A 16,450-nucleotide genomic window follows, 5' to 3' on the forward strand; every position below is an offset into this window, starting at 1 on the left:
GGCCGTGGGCTCGGAGGGCTGCACCAGCACCCTTGGAGCTCGCGTTGCCACGAGCACGCTGTGCATCACAGTTCAGTGTTTGAATCATTGAGCCATAAAATATCCCAGAATAAGAAAAGGCTCCAGAATTAAAACAGCTGATTTAAAAGATGGCAGCTTTGAGGATGGGGAAAGGCCTGGAGGAGGGGTGGCTTTTCCCAATGACTGGGGTAGGAAATGTATTTCCCTCGCTGATCCCTTCCATGGACTGTCTGTCCTAGAGGTGCCCGAGCCCCGGCAGCTGGCGTGGGAGCAGCGGGAGCCCTGGGACAGTGCAGGATGGTGGTTGGATGTCACCAGAGTGTCGGTGTCACCACTCACTGGATGAGCCCCGCGGCAGCAGTGAGCTCTGGCTGGTGCTGGTGCTGGTGCTGGCGCTGGGGGCTGCCCCGCTGCCCCCTGGCTCTGCTCTGCACCGCTCTGAGCCAGGGAGATGGGGAGAAACAAGGCGGTTTTAGCTGGGATAGAGTTAATTTCCTTCCCAGTGCCGTGTTTTGGATTCAGGATGAGAGCAATGCTGATAACACACGGGTGTTCTGAGCAGAGTTTACCGTAAGTCAAGGACTTTCTTCTGCCCTGCAGCAAGGGGGAGGGGGCTGCTGTGGGGCACAGGGAGCCAGGAGGGACATGGCCAGGACAGCCGACCCCAGAGGGATGTTCCAGCCTGTCTGGCCTCACGCTGACCAGTAAAACTGGGGCCTGGGGTGGGTGAGGGAGCAGGGGCTGTGCACGGCCGCTCTGGGGCTTGACAAAGGTCACATTCCCCTGTTCATGTTCCAGACCCCCTGCTCAGCAGCAGCCTGGGGTCCCAGCCCCAGGAGAGCACCAGGGGCAGCCAGAGCCTCACCTGCCTCCTCCCGGCTGGGGAAGTGTTGGAATCCCTCTAAGTCTGCAGACAGCAGGACTTGGAGAACAGGGTCCTGAAGGCAGAGGAACCAGGGCTGGGGCAGCCTGCTGCTGGCCACTTCCCTTATAGCGGGGCTCCGAGCCCCCCAGTCAGCCCAGGACACAGGATGCAGCCCTTCCCCACCGCTCCTCCTCCCACAGCTGGGCTCAGGACCCAAAGCCTCCAGCTCTTTGGGATGAAGGCTCCGCCAGAGGAGAGGCAGTAGCGTCCTCGGGGTAGGTGCCAGGGGCCAGCACAGACCCTGCCCCGAGGAGCAGAGCTGATGCCTGGTGTAGGGAGAGGCAGAAGGACCCAGCGCGGGGCCGGCTGAGGCTGCATCCCACGTACCTGCAGGCTGCAGAAGGCCAGCGAGAGGCCGTGCTTGCGCAGCTCCTGCAGCAGCTCTGCCAGCCCCGCCACCGCCGTGTAATCAATGCTGCTGATGTGACAACAGTCCAGGATGACGGAGCACGGTGGAGATGCTGCTGAACAAAGAGCACATGGTCACGTTCCTGACGACCAGTCCAGACGTGACCAGCCCAGGGAACAAAGCCCAGAGCTGTGCCTGGAAAGGCTGAGACAGCAGCGGGCAGAAATGATCCAGGCAGGTACCAGGTTACAACCAGGTTCCAGGGAGACTACCAGTGGGCCCGGGAGCACTGTACCTGTGAGAGCATGGCTGCACACAACATCCCGGAGGCACTCAACAGCAGGGAAGTGCAGGCTGCTCCACGGCTGCACAAGGAGCACGTCCCCATCTGACACCTCTGACACCTGAGCAAGACCCCAGTGCAGGGCGATGAGTCACAGGGAGCTCAGGGCTGTGCCCCTGCAACAAAGCAAAGCACCGTCCTCCCTGCAGCCAAGGGGAGGTTTGAATCCCACCTTTATTGGGGGCCTGGCAACGGAGTAGAGCAGGAGAACCCCTGAGACCAGCATCCCTGCCATGATGCCGTACTGGATCTCCCAGAAGCAGAGCAGGAACGTCACGCAGAGGGGCACGAGGTCCAGCCCTGCAAGGGAGACAACCTGCACCTTGTCCTCGTGCCACAGGGCACAGGCAGAGCCGGGCTGCACCGGGGGATCAACCCTCCCCGACTCGTGCCCTCACTCTTAACCCGCCAGAGCGTCCTGAAGATGCCAGCATCAAACATGGGCACCACAGCCGAGATGATGACAGCGGCCAGCGCCGCTTTGGGGATGTAGTAGAAGAGCGAGGTGAGGTACGCCAGCGAGAGCAGCACCAGGGCGCCTGCGGGACACGGGGAGCCCCTGAGCCACGGGGCCCCATGCCCAGGGTGCTGGGGTGCTGGGCACGGGGCCCTGCAGGGCAGCCCACGGCAGGGAGGAGGCTCTACCTGTGAGGAGCCCTCCCGCGGGGGTGCAGACACCCGACTGCGCGTTCACCGCTGTCCTGCAATGCAGAGCAGTTCGTTGGGCCCAGCACCGCCCATGGAGCAGCAGGAGAACCCCACTGGCAGAGACAGGAGCTCCCAGCCTGCGGCAGCACCGCAGAGCACGCAGGAGGGGAGGGAAGGTCCCTGCAGGACCCTGCACAGCCCAGCAGCCAAGGTGGGCAGCTGGGGACCAGCACATGAGCTCAGGGATGCATCGGACACAACCTTCCCCCCAGGGTGTCACAGAACCCCAGCGTGGGGAGGGCTGGGGCTCCTGCTACCCACCGGCCAAAGCTGCCCGTGACGGGATACGATGAGACGAAGGAGCCCAGGATGTTGGCGAAGCCTGCAGAGGGGATGGAGAGGGGCTGGAGATGCAGCAGGTAGGGGAGGCACTGCACAGGGCCACGAGATGGGTCTGTGCTGCTGTCATCACCTCCTCCATCCCCAGCTGGTACCTGGGGCCAGACCAGAGCCCATCCAGGTACGCAGGACCAGACCAGAGCCCATGCAGGTACCTGGGGCTGGACCAGAGCCCATGCAGGTACCCAGGGCTGGACCAGAGCCCATGCAGGTACCTGGGGCTGGACCAGAGCCCATGCAGGTACCCGGGGCCGGACCGGAGCCCATGCAGGTACCCGGGGCTGGACCAGAGCCCATGCAGGTACCCAGGGCTGGACCAGAGCCCATGCAGCTGTGTGAGCTCTGCTCAGGCTGCTCTGGAAATTGCTGAACCGTGAGAAAGGCTTGGGGCGGGGGCAGCAGGCAGGGTAAGAAGGGCAAACCTTCAGACAGAGGTAGGGCTGCTGGGATGGGGATCTCTGACAACCCAGGGGCTGTGGGACACACAGTGGTGCTCGGGCTGCATCCCCACCCCTGCCCTCCTGCTCCGAGCAGTCTCTTACCCATAGCCAGCAGCTCCTGGTTGGGGTCAATCCTGTAATCATTCTGCGAGGCTGAAAGGACAGGAGCGGCATTGCCCAAGCTTCCCGTGGGCACGTGTCATGGAGACAGCCACGGGTCCATTCCCAGCATCCCCGGGCACAGGAGCACCCAGCACTCAGATCCCACACACAACACAGGGACCCCCCGGCCCCCTCCCAAGTCAGGGATGGGGGAGCTGCCTGGCCAAGGGGAGGGGATCAGCAGCCCCACATGGACCCCTCCTGCCACCCCACACTATGAACTGGGCTCAGCACAGGCAGCCCAGTCCCTCCCGGTGCCCCCATGGGACCAGCACCCTCCCGGCTCCCCAAGCCCCAATGGGACCAGCACCCTCCCTGCTCCCCAACCCCTCGTGCCGGCGCAGGCGCGGGAGCCTGGTGCAGCCATACCAAAAGCCTTGGCAATCGCAATGGTCTCCAGCAGGCCCATGAGCGGCACCACGGCCAGCCCGACCCCCATGTCCTGGGGGAGAGGACATGGTCAGCGTAGCCACAGAGGGATGAGGGTCACCCCACAGCAGAGCCTCCTCCCGCTGCATGGGGAGCCAGTGACTGCAGGAGTCAGCCCAAGGGGAGCCCATCCTCTGCCAGCCAGCCTGGCACCCACCTCCACCATGCTCCGGAAGGGGATGGTGCCGTTGGGTGTAGCCATGGAGAAGCGTGGCAGCCGGAATGCCGGGAGGCCCCGGGGGATGCTGCCGGTGAGTGTGAACGGCTGGGAGCCCATCACCTGGAAGGAGTAAGCAACCAGGCCAGCAAACAGGACCACGAGGGCATTGCGAGCTGCAGTGAGAGAGCAACCATGAAAACCTGCCCAGGGCAGCAGGAGGTGGGTACCAGGCTGCTGGGGTCTCTCAAGCCTCAGGAAGGGGCATGCACAGCAGCAGGGCCATCCCTGGGACTTTGCCCTTCCTCACCCACCTCCAGCTCTCAGCTCCTGCTCACCTGGGGCTTTACCAGTTTGGGGCTGTGTCTCCCTTGCCCCAAAGAGACAAGACCCCAGGGGGGATGGCAGCAGGAGGAGAGAGGCAGGGGGTGGCCAACGCACCCGTGGTGGTGGTCCAGACGATGAGGTAGCTGACCCTGACGGGCAGCGGCTCCACACGGGCGGCTCGGGGCAGGCGGCTCTTCATGGCCCGGAGCCCCGCCAGCACGGCCAGGCAGGCCAGCCCCAGCACAGCGTCCCCAGCCCTGCAAGAGGCACATCAGCGCTGCGGGGCACAGGCAGAGCTACCCCAGAGCCCCCTGGAGGAAGAGCCTGTCCCCAGGGAGGTGCAGAGCTTGCAGGGATGCTGCCCGCACCTCTGCCCCACCAGCAAAACGTGGCACTTCTGGGGGGACAGAAGGGGAGGGAAGGGGGGGACCCCCAGATTGCAGGACAGAGCGGGGACTGAGCAGGGATGGAGCAGGGACGGAGCAGGGACGGAGCAGGGATGGAGCAGGGATAGAGCAGGGACAGAGCAGGGATAGAGCAGGGATGGAGCAGGGACGGAGCAGGGATAGAGCAGGGATGGAGCAGCGATGGAGCAGGGACGGAGCAGGGATAGAGCAGGGATGGAGCAGCGATTGAGCAGGGACGGAGCACGGATGGAGCAGGGACGGAGCAGGGATAGAGCAGGGATGGAGCAGGGACGGAGCAGGGACGGTGCAGGGACGGAGCAGGGACGGTGCAGGGACGGAGCAGGGATGGAGCAGGGACGGTGCAGGGACGGAGCAGGGATGGAGCAGGGATGGAGCAGGGATAGAGCAGGGACGGTGCAGGGACAGAGCAGGGATGGAGCAGGGATGGAGCAAGGATAGAGCAGGGACGGTGCAGGGACAGAGCAGGGATGGAGCAGGGATAGAGCAGGGATGGTGCTGACCTGGTCTCCCCGATCCTCCGCAGAGTCTCAAACACCTGCAGGAAAAACTGCCGAGGGATCCCCCGCAGCCCCAGGATGTTCTACGGGAAGGCAAAGCCTGGTGAAAGCCTGGCACCTCTCAAGGTGCCAGGTGCCATGGAGAGACTGCCAGGAGCACCGGGGCTCAGCCCTGGCAGGGCCGTGGCACACACACAGTGCTGGCGCTGCTGGTAGGAATGCTCCTCAGTGAGCACCCCATGCTCCTGCGCGCCCTCCACAGCAGCCCGTTACCTGCAGGGTCTCTGCAGACAGGGCCTCAGGATGCTCTGATTCTTAACCCACTCCCAGGCCCTGAGATGCCCCCACCCCGCCCGGCACCCTCCTGTGCAGCCCCCAGGAGGGGTTCACGCTGGAGCCCTCACCCCAGCCCTTGCAGCCCAGCCATCCCCCTGCTCCGCGCTGGAGCAGCAGCCCCGCTGCAACCACAGCCATTGACCAACACCGGCTGCTGGCTCCTGGCAGAGCCTGAGCCCGCCTCCCGGAGGCTCTGATTTTGGTTAACCACAGAGGAAGCGTTGCAGCCCCAAAGAGCCTCAGGGCCCTGAGAGGCCGGGGAGGGACCAGTGGAGCTGCAAACCCACCCTGATGAGAGAAGCACCAGCACCCCCTGCAAGGGACCAGATCAAGCGTCCTGGCTTTCCTGGTGTCCTGGATGCCGCCAGCTGGCCACAGGCAGAGGGTGCGTTGGGCTTGGTCTGCTCAGAGCACAGCACTCATGGAGCCAGCAGAACTGCCGTCGGGGGGAAACCAGAGCCCCTCTGGGGCTCCTTGCTCTTGCACCGAGCACATCACCCAGCCTGATGCCAAACATGACAGCCCTAGGAGACGGCAGGTGACGTGGCCAGGGCGGAGCAGCAGATCCTACCTTGATCTGGTTGAAGCTAATGGTGATGGAAGCAGCTGATGTAAACCCTTTAATGACGGGGCAGGAAATGAAGTCCAGAAGGAAACCTACACAGGATGGGCAGCAGTAAGCACGCTGCTGGCCCGACAGCGAGCACAGGGTGTTTGCACACACTCAGAGCTGTCACAAGTGGTAGCAGGACAACCCCAGTGTCTCAGAGAGCACAGGGGATGGGGACACTGCTACAGGCTGCACAGTGATACCCTTGCACGGCAAGAGCATCTCACCGAGGTGCAGGAGCCCCATGGCCAGCTGGATGCAGCCAGAGAGGAAGGCGAGCAGGATGGCATAGACAGGCTCATGGAACGCGTAAGAGGAGACAAGCAGCGACATGATGGCCGTGGGACCCAGCGTCACGTCCTTGGCGGTGCCCAGGAAGCAGTAGACAAAGCAGCCCATGAAGGAGGAGTAGAGGCCGTACTGCACAGGGACAAAGCGAGCGCTGGCACAACGCGCGGCACCGGGGGATGCCCGAGCGCTCCGGGACACGGGGTCCCGGGCTCCCTCCCAGCGCACCCGCGGCGCCGGCGGGCTCCTGCCCCGGGGCACGGGTGACGGCAGCGGAGAGCCCGGGTCCGCCCGGCCCTGCCCGCGCTCGGGAGCGCTGTTCCGGGCAGCGGCACCCACCTCGGGCGGCAGCCCCGCCACCTCGGCGTAGGCGAGCGCCTGCGGCACCACCGTGAGCCCCACGCTGAGCCCGGCCACCAGGTCGAGCCGCAGCCAGGCCGGGCTGTACCGCGGGAGCCAGCGCAGCACCGGGAGCCGCCGCCGCGCCGCCGACCACGGGCACGGGCAGCCCCCGCCGCGCTGCCGGGGCCCCGGGGCCGCCATGGCCCCGCCGCTGCCCCCTGCCCGGCCGCCGCCAGCGCGCTCCGGACCCGCTCCTGGGAACGGGGCCCCGCCCGGGCCGGATCTGAGCCTCCGGGGCTGCCCCATGTGACCGGGGCAGAGGAGGAGCCGCCGAGCCCCGCCGCCGGTGCCGGTGCCGCTGCCGCTGCCGGAGCCATGCGGCCCTGGGCGCTGGCGCTGCTGCTGCTCGCGTTCCGGAGCGGCGGGACCCGGCCCTCGGCCCCGGCCCGCAACGTCCTGCTCCTGCTGGGTGAGCGCGGCCCCCGGAGCCACGGAGCCGGTGCCGGGTCCGCGGAGGGGAGCCTCTGCTCCCGTGGGCAGCGCGGGGCCGGCCCCGGGGTCCCGCTGCAGCCCCTCCGTGCGGGGACGGTCACGGCAGCACCGGCCCCTGCAGGGATGCTCCCGGTGCCATCAGTCACCGGGCCCGGTGCCCAGGGCTCACCCCGCTCCCCTCCCGCTGCAGCCGATGACGGTGGCTTCGAGAGCGGCGCCTACAACAACTCTGCCATCCGGACACCCAACCTGGACGCGCTGGCCCGGTGCAGTGTGGTTTTCCAGAACGCCTTCACCTCGGTCAGCAGCTGCTCCCCGAGCCGGGCCAGCATCCTCACCGGCTTGCCCCAGGTAGGGCACCTGCACGCACTGGGCTCCAGGCACAGCGGGGGTCAGGGCTGACCAGAGCTGGCTTTGTGGCACAGTCAGGACCTGGCCATCCCCCCCTGCCCGCTGACATCCCCTCTTCCCAGCCCCCTGGGTCCTGCTCCCCACGCACGCAGATGCAGTGCACATCTGGGCTTGTGCTGGGGCCAGGCGCCGAGGCATCATCCAACTCTGTTGTCTCCCCTGCCTGCAGCACCAGAATGGGATGTACGGGCTGCACCAGGATGTGCACCACTTCAACTCCTTCGATAGCGTGCGCAGCCTGCCCCAGCTGCTCAGCCAAGCACGCATCCGGACAGGTAGGGACACGGCCTGTGACAGGCACCAAGGACCTGTGCCCATGCTCTGTGCTGATCCCTGGCTTTCGCTTTGCTTCCCCCCCCGCGCACTGCTCTGTTGCCACCCTCATCACACCTCAGCTTTTCTTCCTTTCCTCATCCTTCTCCTTCCTGGTTCTCAAGGTTCACGCAAGGCTCCTGCTTTACCCAAACTTCCACTTCCACTAAACCTGTGACCTGGGGCAGCGTGGTCCCGGTTGGGTCCCATTTTCCAGCCAGATGTGGAAGTGCAACTGGCAGAGATGACTGGGGAAGCCGGTGGCAGCTTCCACTGTCCCCAGCGCTGGCTGAGCACAGCCGGGGCTGGAGCAGAGGAGCTGCAGCAGCCCCTGTCCTCCCCTGGCTTCTGGCACAGCACATGTTCTTGCAGGCATAATTGGGAAGAAGCACGTTGGGCCTGAGGCCGTCTATCCCTTCGACTTCGCCTACACAGAGGAGAACAGCTCGGTCTTGCAGGTCGGGAGGAACATCACCCGAATCAAAGCGCTCGTCCGGCGGTTCCTGCAGAGCCAGGATGAGAGGTGATGGGCTCTGTGTCCGCGGGCCAGGCTGCTACGGGGGTGCAGGAGAGGAGGGGGAAACAAGAGGAAAACCGGCTTCGCTGAAGACGTGTCCATGTCCCATTGGGAGACCTTGTCTCTGGGTCACCCCACATCCAGAAGCCATTAGGGGGGAATCCTCCTGCCGACCCCAGGGCAGGGCTCGGGGGTGGGGGCCGCCCTTTGCCTCCACCTCCACCCTTTCACCTCTAGGCCTTTCTTCCTCTACGTCGCCTTCCACGACCCGCACCGCTGCGGGCACTCCCAGCCCCAGTACGGGCCCTTCTGTGAGAAGTTCGGCAATGGAGAGAGCGGCATGGGCTGGATTCCCGACTGGAAGCCACAGCTCTACCACCCGGAGCAAGTGCAGGTGAGGGCCTGCATGGTGCTGTACGGGGCTATATGGGACTGCACAGGGGCTGCGTGCAACAGCAGCCTCTGCTGGAGCCAGCCACTGCCATCAGCGCCATGGGTGAGAGCCGGCGGGGGCCACTGTGCTGTACCCACCCCCGTCCCGGGCTGGCCACTTTCCCCGCCTCTGTTTAGGTCCCGCACTTCGTTCCGGACACGCCGGCTGCCCGGGCGGACCTGGCAGCCCAGTACACAGCCATCGGGCGCATGGACCAAGGTGGGAGCCGCGGGGCCGGGCTGATGCTGTGGGCGCTGCCGTCCCTCCTGCCCCTCCTCATCTCCGCCCCTCCATCCATCCGCAGGGATCGGGCTGGTCCTGGAGGAGCTGCGCCGAGCGGGCTTCCACAACAGCACGCTGGTGATCTACACCTCCGACAACGGCATCCCCTTCCCCGGCGGCAGGACCAACCTCTACCGGTCGGGCACAGCTGAGCCCCTGTTGCTCTCCTCCCCGGAGCACAGGGAGCGCTGGGGGCAGGTCAGCCAGGCCTTTGCCAGCCTCCTGGGTAAGGGAGCAGAGTCCTGCAGAGCTGGTCCCCATCCTCCCTGCACCAAAACCCGGGGTCCTGTCCCATAGGGCAGGCTGCAGGCCCGGGCACTGGCACAGCCCTGGCAGGGGGAGGAAGGATGAAGAACGGCAGGGTCCCCTGCAAGGACGTTATCCCGGGGCTCAGCCCTGGGAGCACCCACAGCCCATGTGGCAGCAGACCCCAGGGACCTTTCTGCCTCTCTCCGGGGTTTTGTTTCCTCCTCTCACCCTTCTCTTCCCCTCCAGATCTGACGCCGACCATTCTGGACTGGTTCTCCATCCCCTACCCTTCTTACAGCATCTTTGGCACGAGGCGGGTACATCTCACTGGGAAGTCTCTCCTGCCAGCGCTGGAGTCGGAGCAGCCCTGGGACACCACCTTCAGCAGCCAGAGCCACCACGAGGTGACCATGTACTACCCCATGCGAGCCATCCAGCACCAACAGTTCCGCCTCGTTCACAACCTCAACTACAAGATGCCCTTTCCCATCGACCAGGACTTCTACGTCTCACCCACTTTCCAAGACCTGCTCAACCGCACCAGGGCCGGGCAGCAGACCCACTGGAACAAGACCCTGCACCAGTACTACTATAGAGACCGCTGGGAGCTCTTTGACTGCAGCATTGACCCCACAGAGAGCCAGAACCTGGCCCTGGAGCCCCGCTATGCTCCCATCCTCCAGCTGCTCCGCGCACAGCTCCTGAAGTGGCAGTGGGACACGGGGGACCCCTGGGTGTGTGCTCCTGATGCTGTCCTGGAGGAGAAGCTGAGTCCCCAGTGCCGGCCGCTGCACAACGAGCTGTGAGCATCCCCGCTGCCATGGGACAGCTGTGAGCAGGGTCCTGGCTGGGCCGGTCCCACATCCCTGGGGGACACCTCTGCTCTGTATCACAAACACTGCCTGGCCCTGGAGCATTCAGGGATCTTTGAATCTCACTCCTATGAAGCCATAGGGATGAGCTGCTCCTCAGTAAAGCCTCTGAGGGAGAAGTCTCTGTTTTTACCCAGAGCTGAGCATGTCCCCATCAGCTCCCAGGCAGGGATTGGGGGTTCCCGGCCAGGGGGTGCTGAGCCAGGGCAGGCAGCAGCAGAGGGGCACGGGCACAGACACAGCCTGGGCTGCTCCCAGCAAACAGCAGCTTTATTACAGCTCCCTCGCCCCCTGGGCAGATCCCAGTCCCCCAAAGCACAGGCAGAGCTCCCGGCCAGCTCACCAGCGCCACACTGAACAGCGCTGCTGGCTCCCAAGGCACTTGGGTCTTTTCCCCTGTTCTGTGGAAGATGAGGGTTCCCCTGTTCCCAGGGAGTGTGCAAGGACCCCCGGTGCAGGTCCAGTCTATACCCTCATAACTCCTGTTAGCCAGGAGGGAAGCCAAAGCCCAAGAGCTGCATTGTATGGGATGGCTTTGGCCCCAGAGCAGGAGGGAGCAGCTTGATGCCTCCAGCAGCGGCTCAGGACCAATTGATCACAAACTGCTCCCACATGGGCAGCGACACGGGGACTCTCAGCACCTGGGGCAGAAGGAAGGGTCAGCACAGGGAGAAGCAGGGATGGAGCCCAGGGCCTCCGGCCGGCAGCACTCACCTGGGTGTCGCTGCGGTAGGAGAAGTCATCCACGAGGGCACCGTTGGCCAGGACTTGCCGGGGAGGGCTGGTGACACCCAGCACAGTCACAGCCTCCAGCAGGACCCCATCGAGGTGGGCACTTGCCTGCAGGAGCTGGCTGAGCACGGCGCCCTGCGGGGACAGCATGGCCATCACCCACAGGCACCCAGGTCCCACAGGCACCCAGGACTCTTCAATGGGTCCTACCCACTGCAGGGCCCCCAGCTCGAGGCGACGGCTGCTCTGCCACCACAGAGTGGCAAAGCCATTTACCAGGCTGCACAGCACTACTGGTGCAGAAAGAGCCACGTCCCTGGCACAGCATCTTCCCTTCGCAGAGCTCCTACAGGGGGCTCCTGGCCCCCACCAGTGCTGTAGCCACAGCCTGGCACTCTTGGCACAACCCAGCTCGGCTGCACCAGGGCACGGTGCTGCCCATGGCCACACGTGAGCCACGGGCACCGGGACCCGCCTGTGCCAGTGAAGCCCCGTGCCCAGACACCCCCATCGCTCACGTGCGTGGCCAGGAAGAGGAGCTCGGTGTAGTCGCCCCTCTCAAAGCTCTGCCAGCTCTCCCCATCATCCCAGAACAGGTCTCCCCTGGCGAAGCCGCCCGGTGTCAGCGCCACTACCAAGGCCATGCCCTTCTTGCGGGACTCGGCAGTGTTGAACGCGGGCTCCTGGGGCGCAGGACCGGGCTCAGCTCCGGGTGCTGCCGCAGCAGCTCTGCCCCGGCCCAGCCGGACACCGCAGGCTCATTCGGCAGCACCGGCTCTAGGGTCACCGCAGCACAGAGGGGACTCACCTGCAGTGGCAGGATGTGCCCTGCGCGGATGTGGACATTGATGGTGTCCAGGGGAGCGGGCAGGAGGATCCACTGCCCTTTGCTGTGGATGGTGGAGTCCTAAATGACAACGGAAAGAGGAAGCAGCAGGTGCAGGGCGCTGATGCCCCATGTTGTGGTCCTCGAACGGCCACAAGTGAAGGTGGGTGAGGTACAAGTCCTCAACACAGCACTGGGGGGGGCAGAACCCGCAGTGGGGTACAGGAATGCATATGGGGCCCCGCAGCAAAGCCCCGGTGCAGGCACTGGGGATGGCGGGGGAGCACCTACCCCTGCCAGGCTGTACCACGTCCCCGCCGGGAAGTAGCCGCTGACTTTGGTCTGCCCGGCCTCCAGCACGGGTGTGATGAGCAGCCCCGCGCCCCACATCAGCTGGCGGTCCACAGCCCACGTGTTGCGGTCCTGGGGGAACCTGGGCGAGGAGGGGAGGGCAGTGCAGCGCCGGGAGACCCTCACCCGCCCCCCGAGCCAGGGGCCCCGCGCTCACTCGAGGAACAGCGGCCGCGCCACCGTCTCCCCCGCGGAGTGAGCGCGGTGGAAGAGGGTGTAGAGGAAGGGCAGGAGGGAGTAGCGGAGGTGGAGGGCGCTCCTCATGGCGGCCTGGGCAGCGGGGCTGAAGGCGTACGGCTCCTGTGGCTGCAGGGGAGAGGACAAAGGGCGATGCTCAGGCCGTGCACGGGTGCCTTCTGGGGACTCCGGACGGACTCCCCGCAGCGCGTGCTGCCCAACGGGACGAGGTGCTCCCGGTGCTCACCCGCGCACCGTGGTCATTGTGGTTCCTCATGAAGGGGTAGAAGGTGCCCAGCTGGGTCCAGCGCACGCACAGCTCCTCCGACGTGTCGCCCGCGAAGCCGCAGATGTCAGCACCCACCAGCGGCACCCCAAAGAGGTTGAAGAGCAGCACCTCTGCAGGGCAGGCGCAGAGGACATCGGGGTGCTGGGGTACGGAGCCTGCCGAGGAGGTGCAGGGGGGATGGAGCCCCGGCACCCTGCAGCCTACCCGGTATGGAGTAGTAGAGTTGCTCCCAGTCGCTGCCGACATCCCCAGTCCAGTGCCCTGCGTAGCGCCCGTGCCCAGCGAACGTGGAGCGGGAGATGATGAAGGGGCGCGTGCCCCGGATCCTCAGCAGCGCGCTGCGGGCAGGATGGGCCCCACTCAGCACTGCCCAGGCAGGGAGCAGGCTCAGCAGCTCTCAGCAGCAGCACGAGGCTGGCGTGTGCCAGGGCAGACAGCCAGTGCCACCACGGCCATGGGGCAGGTGACATGGGCAGCGCACAGGACATGAGCCCCCAGCCCGTTACTGCATTACAGACCAAACCCTCACCCACCCATCAAATGCCTTCCCCGTATCCAAGCTGCCCACTGAGGAGGAGCCTCCCAGCTCTGGCATCCCCTGGGATGTGCATCGGCTCCTCCTGGACAGCAGGAGGTGCAGCAGGAGCCACAGGCTTACTCGTGGGAAGCGATGGCCTCGGTCAGCCCGTAGAGGCTGTGCAGGTTGTAGTGGGAGGACAGGTACTGCTGGCTGGAAGCGCAGATGGTCCCAGCTTGGAGGCGTCCTCCAAACACGCCTGCATGGGAGAGGTGCTGATGAGGGTGAGCTCAGAGCCTGCTCGGGGTCAGAGCATCCCCCGGGGTCCTCCCGGTGCTCCCACCCTGGGCAGGGGCCGGTGCCGCTCCCGTACCTGGCACGTAGGGGGGATGCTCCAGGTTATTGTTGGGGCAGCCGTCCTGGGAGCCCTCCACAAAGTTCGATGGCTCGTTCATGTCCTGGGGCGGGAGGGAAAGGACGGGATGTCCTCGCTGCAGCACCGGGACCCAGCAGAGATGCAGGGTGGGATGCGGAGAGCTGCAGGCAGGAGCTCTGCCAGGATCACTCACAATCCACAGCCCATCGAAGGGCACCTGGTCGTGGAAGTCCTTCACCATGTCGTGCCACCACTCCTGAGTCTCTGGGTTGGTGAAGTCTGGGAAGACCGTCGGGCCCGGCCAGACCTGCAGGAGGGAGGCAGCAACAGGCAAAGCCCCACGGCCCCCATGTGCCGCTGACCATCCACTGGAGCCATCCCCTTCCCTGTGCCCTCCAGCTCCCGGTCCTGCTGCAGTCGCCCCACCCAAGCCCCCTCCCTGCACTCACCCTCCCAATGAGGGGCTGTCCCGTGGCGTTCCAGATGAACACCCCCCGCTTCAGTCCCTCATCGTAGGGCTTGTAGGTGCCGGGAGGTCCCGAGCTGCTGATCCCAGGATCCTGGCAGGACACAGAGCCAGGCTTCAGCAGCGAGGGCAGGGAACAGCCTCCACTCTGCTGTGAGGGAGCTCCATCACCGCCCTTGGGGGCAGCTGGAAGCCCCGGCACAACCGGGGGTCACTCACCACAATCATGATGTACCTCAGCCCGCGGCGGTGGAAGTCCCGCACCATCTCCGGGTAGTCCTTAAAGCTTCTCTTGTTGAAGGTGAAATCCCTCTTGGCATCCGCATAATCCAGGTCGTTCCACTGCACATCCTGCGGGCGATGGAACCGGTGACCAGGGAGGAGCAGGGACCCCCACCCCATGGGGCTCCCTATCAGCCCCCCACGGCTGCTCTGGGGCAGAGGCTCCGGGGAGCAGCCCCGATGTACCTGGGGGAAGCGGGCTGCCGACATGTTGGCCACGACCTGCCGGGTGATGTCGGTGGAGGAGTAGCCCCAGCGGCAGAGGTGGAAGCCCAGGCCCCAGTATGGGGGCATGAAGGGGAACCCTGGAAGCCAGGAGGGCAGGTGATGGACAGATGGGATCAGGGATGGCTGGGCATCGTGATCCCTGCAGCCCCCTCCACCACACTGCTCCTGGCAGAGCCATCCCGGGAGCACCCGTGCCCCAAATCCCCAGCTCAGCCCTACCGACGACATCCAGGTACTGCCGCACCACGCTCTTGGGGTCGGGGCCCAGGAACACGTAGAAGTCCAGGATCCCACCCGTTGTGCGCCAGGTCAGGGCCGGGCTGGGCTGCAGGAGCACGTCTGGGGAAGCACAAGCACCGGAGGAACCAGGTGGGGATGGGGACAGGACCGAGCCTGTGCCCAGTGCCTCCGCGGGACTCACCCATGGCATTGCTGTTCAGCAGAAAGACACCGTGGGCAGAGCCATCGTCCTCCATTCCCAGGTAGAAAGGGTGGGAGCCGTAGAGGTTGACCTGGGGCTGGAGCAGAGCACGGTGCCAGTGAGGCTCCACCAAAGACCCCAACACAGCACCCACCTGCCCCTTGCCTCCAGCCAGGAGACCTTGGGGTACAAACCCCGGCTCTGCAGCCCCAAACACTGCTCGAGTTGGCCGAGCTCTGCCCTGAGCAAGAGCCCTGGACTGCAGCTTCAGAGCCTTGCCGAGCCCCAGCAGGACAAAGCCTGGCCCATGGGCTTTACCCAGGGCTCAGCGCAGCTGGACACCTTTCCCCAGACAAGGACAAGACGTAAGAGGCCACCCCTGTACGTAGAGCTGAGCCGTCTCCCTGTCCCTCAGCTCTGCTCCATACCATGGGTGCCATGTCCCGATTCCAGAGGGTGACCCTGGTCCACGCTGTGTCAAGGACCAGTGGTGTCAGGTGCTCCCCCAGCCCAGAGATGAAATGGGAGGGCAGGGAGGTGGAGATCTGCAGGAACTGGTCTGCAAAGAAGAGCGGCGCGACCGTGGTGTTGAGCCTGCCAAGGGAGAGGGAAGCACGGAGCTGGAGGCAGCACCACGCAGGGACACAGATGCTCGTCACCGTGTGAAACAAACCCAGGTTTTGTCTCAGATCTGGGACTCCTGCTTCCCTTCCCAGCCACTGAACCAAAGGGGAGGCAAAGCAAAGCCCCACTGGCTGCCAGCCTTCTGCCTGCACCAGTGTCCCATAACCTCCCTTACCGGAGTCAGGTCCCACACCAGATCCCTTTGGGAAGCCCAGGGCAGGATGGGCACTTACAGGACCTGCCCACCGCGCTGCCGGTAAACGACGAGGCCGAAGGGCTCCTCGTTGATCTGCACCCCATAGAGCGTGGTGGCCGCTCGCCCGCTCACCCGCGGTGTGTCCAAGGGCACCTCATAGCGCTGCCGGGCCGGGTCCCGCAGCTGCGAGGCAGAGAGGGGGGGATCGGCTGGGAACCAGGACCAGGGGACCAGGACACCGGGAGTAGGAAGCGGGGCACGGGAGCGCACCGTGAAGCGCAGGCGGGCCGGGGTCTCCAGCAGCACGTCCAGCCGCAGGCAGCCCACGTCCCCCGGCAGGAAGCTGGCGGCGACGCGGCGGAGCCGGGCCGTGTACCCGCTGCCGGTGCCCGTCACGTTCTCCGCCCGGTAACTGCGGTAGCCGCGGGGGAAGAAGCACCAGGGCGGGCCGGGGCCGGAGCCGGGGTCGGGGGCGGCGGGCACGTAGCAGCAGCCCCGCGCCTCGCAGCCCTCCCGCGCCAGCAGCCGCTCGGGGCCGCAGTCGAAGCGGCTGCCCGGGGGCACATCGCAGACGGCGGCCCCGGCGCCGAGCCCCGCGGCGGGGACCAGCGGGACCAGCAGCGCCAGCAGCGCGGCGGCGGCCCCCGGCCGCGGCATGGCCCCGGCTCCCAGCAGGCGCGGCGGGAGCGGAGCGCG

At 65.7% G+C, this 16,450-nt stretch overlaps 3 protein-coding genes across 4 annotated transcripts; 1 reads left to right on the top strand and 2 right to left on the bottom strand.

Annotated features, from left to right (window-relative positions):
- Positions 1-571: 571 nt before the first annotated feature.
- SLC26A11 (solute carrier family 26 member 11) lies at positions 572-7,007 on the bottom strand. The gene is made up of 15 exons (XM_062624376.1): positions 6,699-7,007; positions 6,299-6,491; positions 6,033-6,118; positions 5,129-5,208; positions 4,315-4,457; positions 3,874-4,049; positions 3,657-3,729; positions 3,228-3,278; positions 2,608-2,668; positions 2,284-2,339; positions 2,037-2,177; positions 1,811-1,938; positions 1,591-1,699; positions 1,274-1,407; positions 572-959 (listed from the first exon to the last, which is right to left on the bottom strand). Exons 1-15 carry the CDS (start codon positions 7,005-7,007, stop codon positions 795-797), a joined length of 1,905 nt encoding a protein of 634 aa, XP_062480360.1. The 3' UTR covers positions 572-794.
- Positions 7,008-7,034: 27 nt separating this feature from the next.
- On the top strand, positions 7,035-10,388 carry SGSH (N-sulfoglucosamine sulfohydrolase). 2 transcript variants are annotated; one of them, XM_062624374.1, is made up of 9 exons: positions 7,035-7,170; positions 7,384-7,544; positions 7,774-7,879; positions 8,289-8,439; positions 8,671-8,827; positions 9,004-9,085; positions 9,171-9,374; positions 9,644-9,801; positions 9,895-10,388. In XM_062624374.1, exons 1-9 carry the CDS (start codon positions 7,077-7,079, stop codon positions 10,201-10,203), a joined length of 1,422 nt encoding a protein of 473 aa, XP_062480358.1. In that variant the 5' UTR covers positions 7,035-7,076; the 3' UTR covers positions 10,204-10,388. The 2 variants fall into 2 exon arrangements, with proteins under 2 accessions (XP_062480358.1, XP_062480359.1); XM_062624375.1 differs by having other exon boundaries at positions 9,644-10,388.
- Positions 10,389-10,521: 133 nt separating this feature from the next.
- Positions 10,522-16,426, bottom strand: GAA (alpha glucosidase). Its single transcript, XM_062624366.1, has 19 exons — positions 16,025-16,426; positions 15,792-15,937; positions 15,363-15,528; positions 14,935-15,031; positions 14,733-14,852; positions 14,472-14,590; positions 14,223-14,354; positions 13,987-14,097; positions 13,731-13,844; positions 13,535-13,619; positions 13,303-13,420; positions 12,849-12,982; positions 12,603-12,754; positions 12,336-12,484; positions 12,119-12,260; positions 11,810-11,908; positions 11,520-11,684; positions 10,984-11,136; positions 10,522-10,910 (listed from the first exon to the last, which is right to left on the bottom strand). Exons 1-19 carry the CDS (start codon positions 16,409-16,411, stop codon positions 10,851-10,853), a joined length of 2,649 nt encoding a protein of 882 aa, XP_062480350.1. The 5' UTR covers positions 16,412-16,426; the 3' UTR covers positions 10,522-10,850.
- Between the last annotated feature and the right edge of the window lie 24 nt (positions 16,427-16,450).

Source organism: Pezoporus occidentalis, unplaced genomic scaffold (assembly GCF_034315485.1).
Source record: "Pezoporus occidentalis ecotype Australia unplaced genomic scaffold, CSIRO_AGI_Poc_V1 ctg266, whole genome shotgun sequence".
In the NCBI taxonomy this organism is placed as follows: Eukaryota; Metazoa; Chordata; class Aves; order Psittaciformes; family Psittacidae; genus Pezoporus; species Pezoporus occidentalis.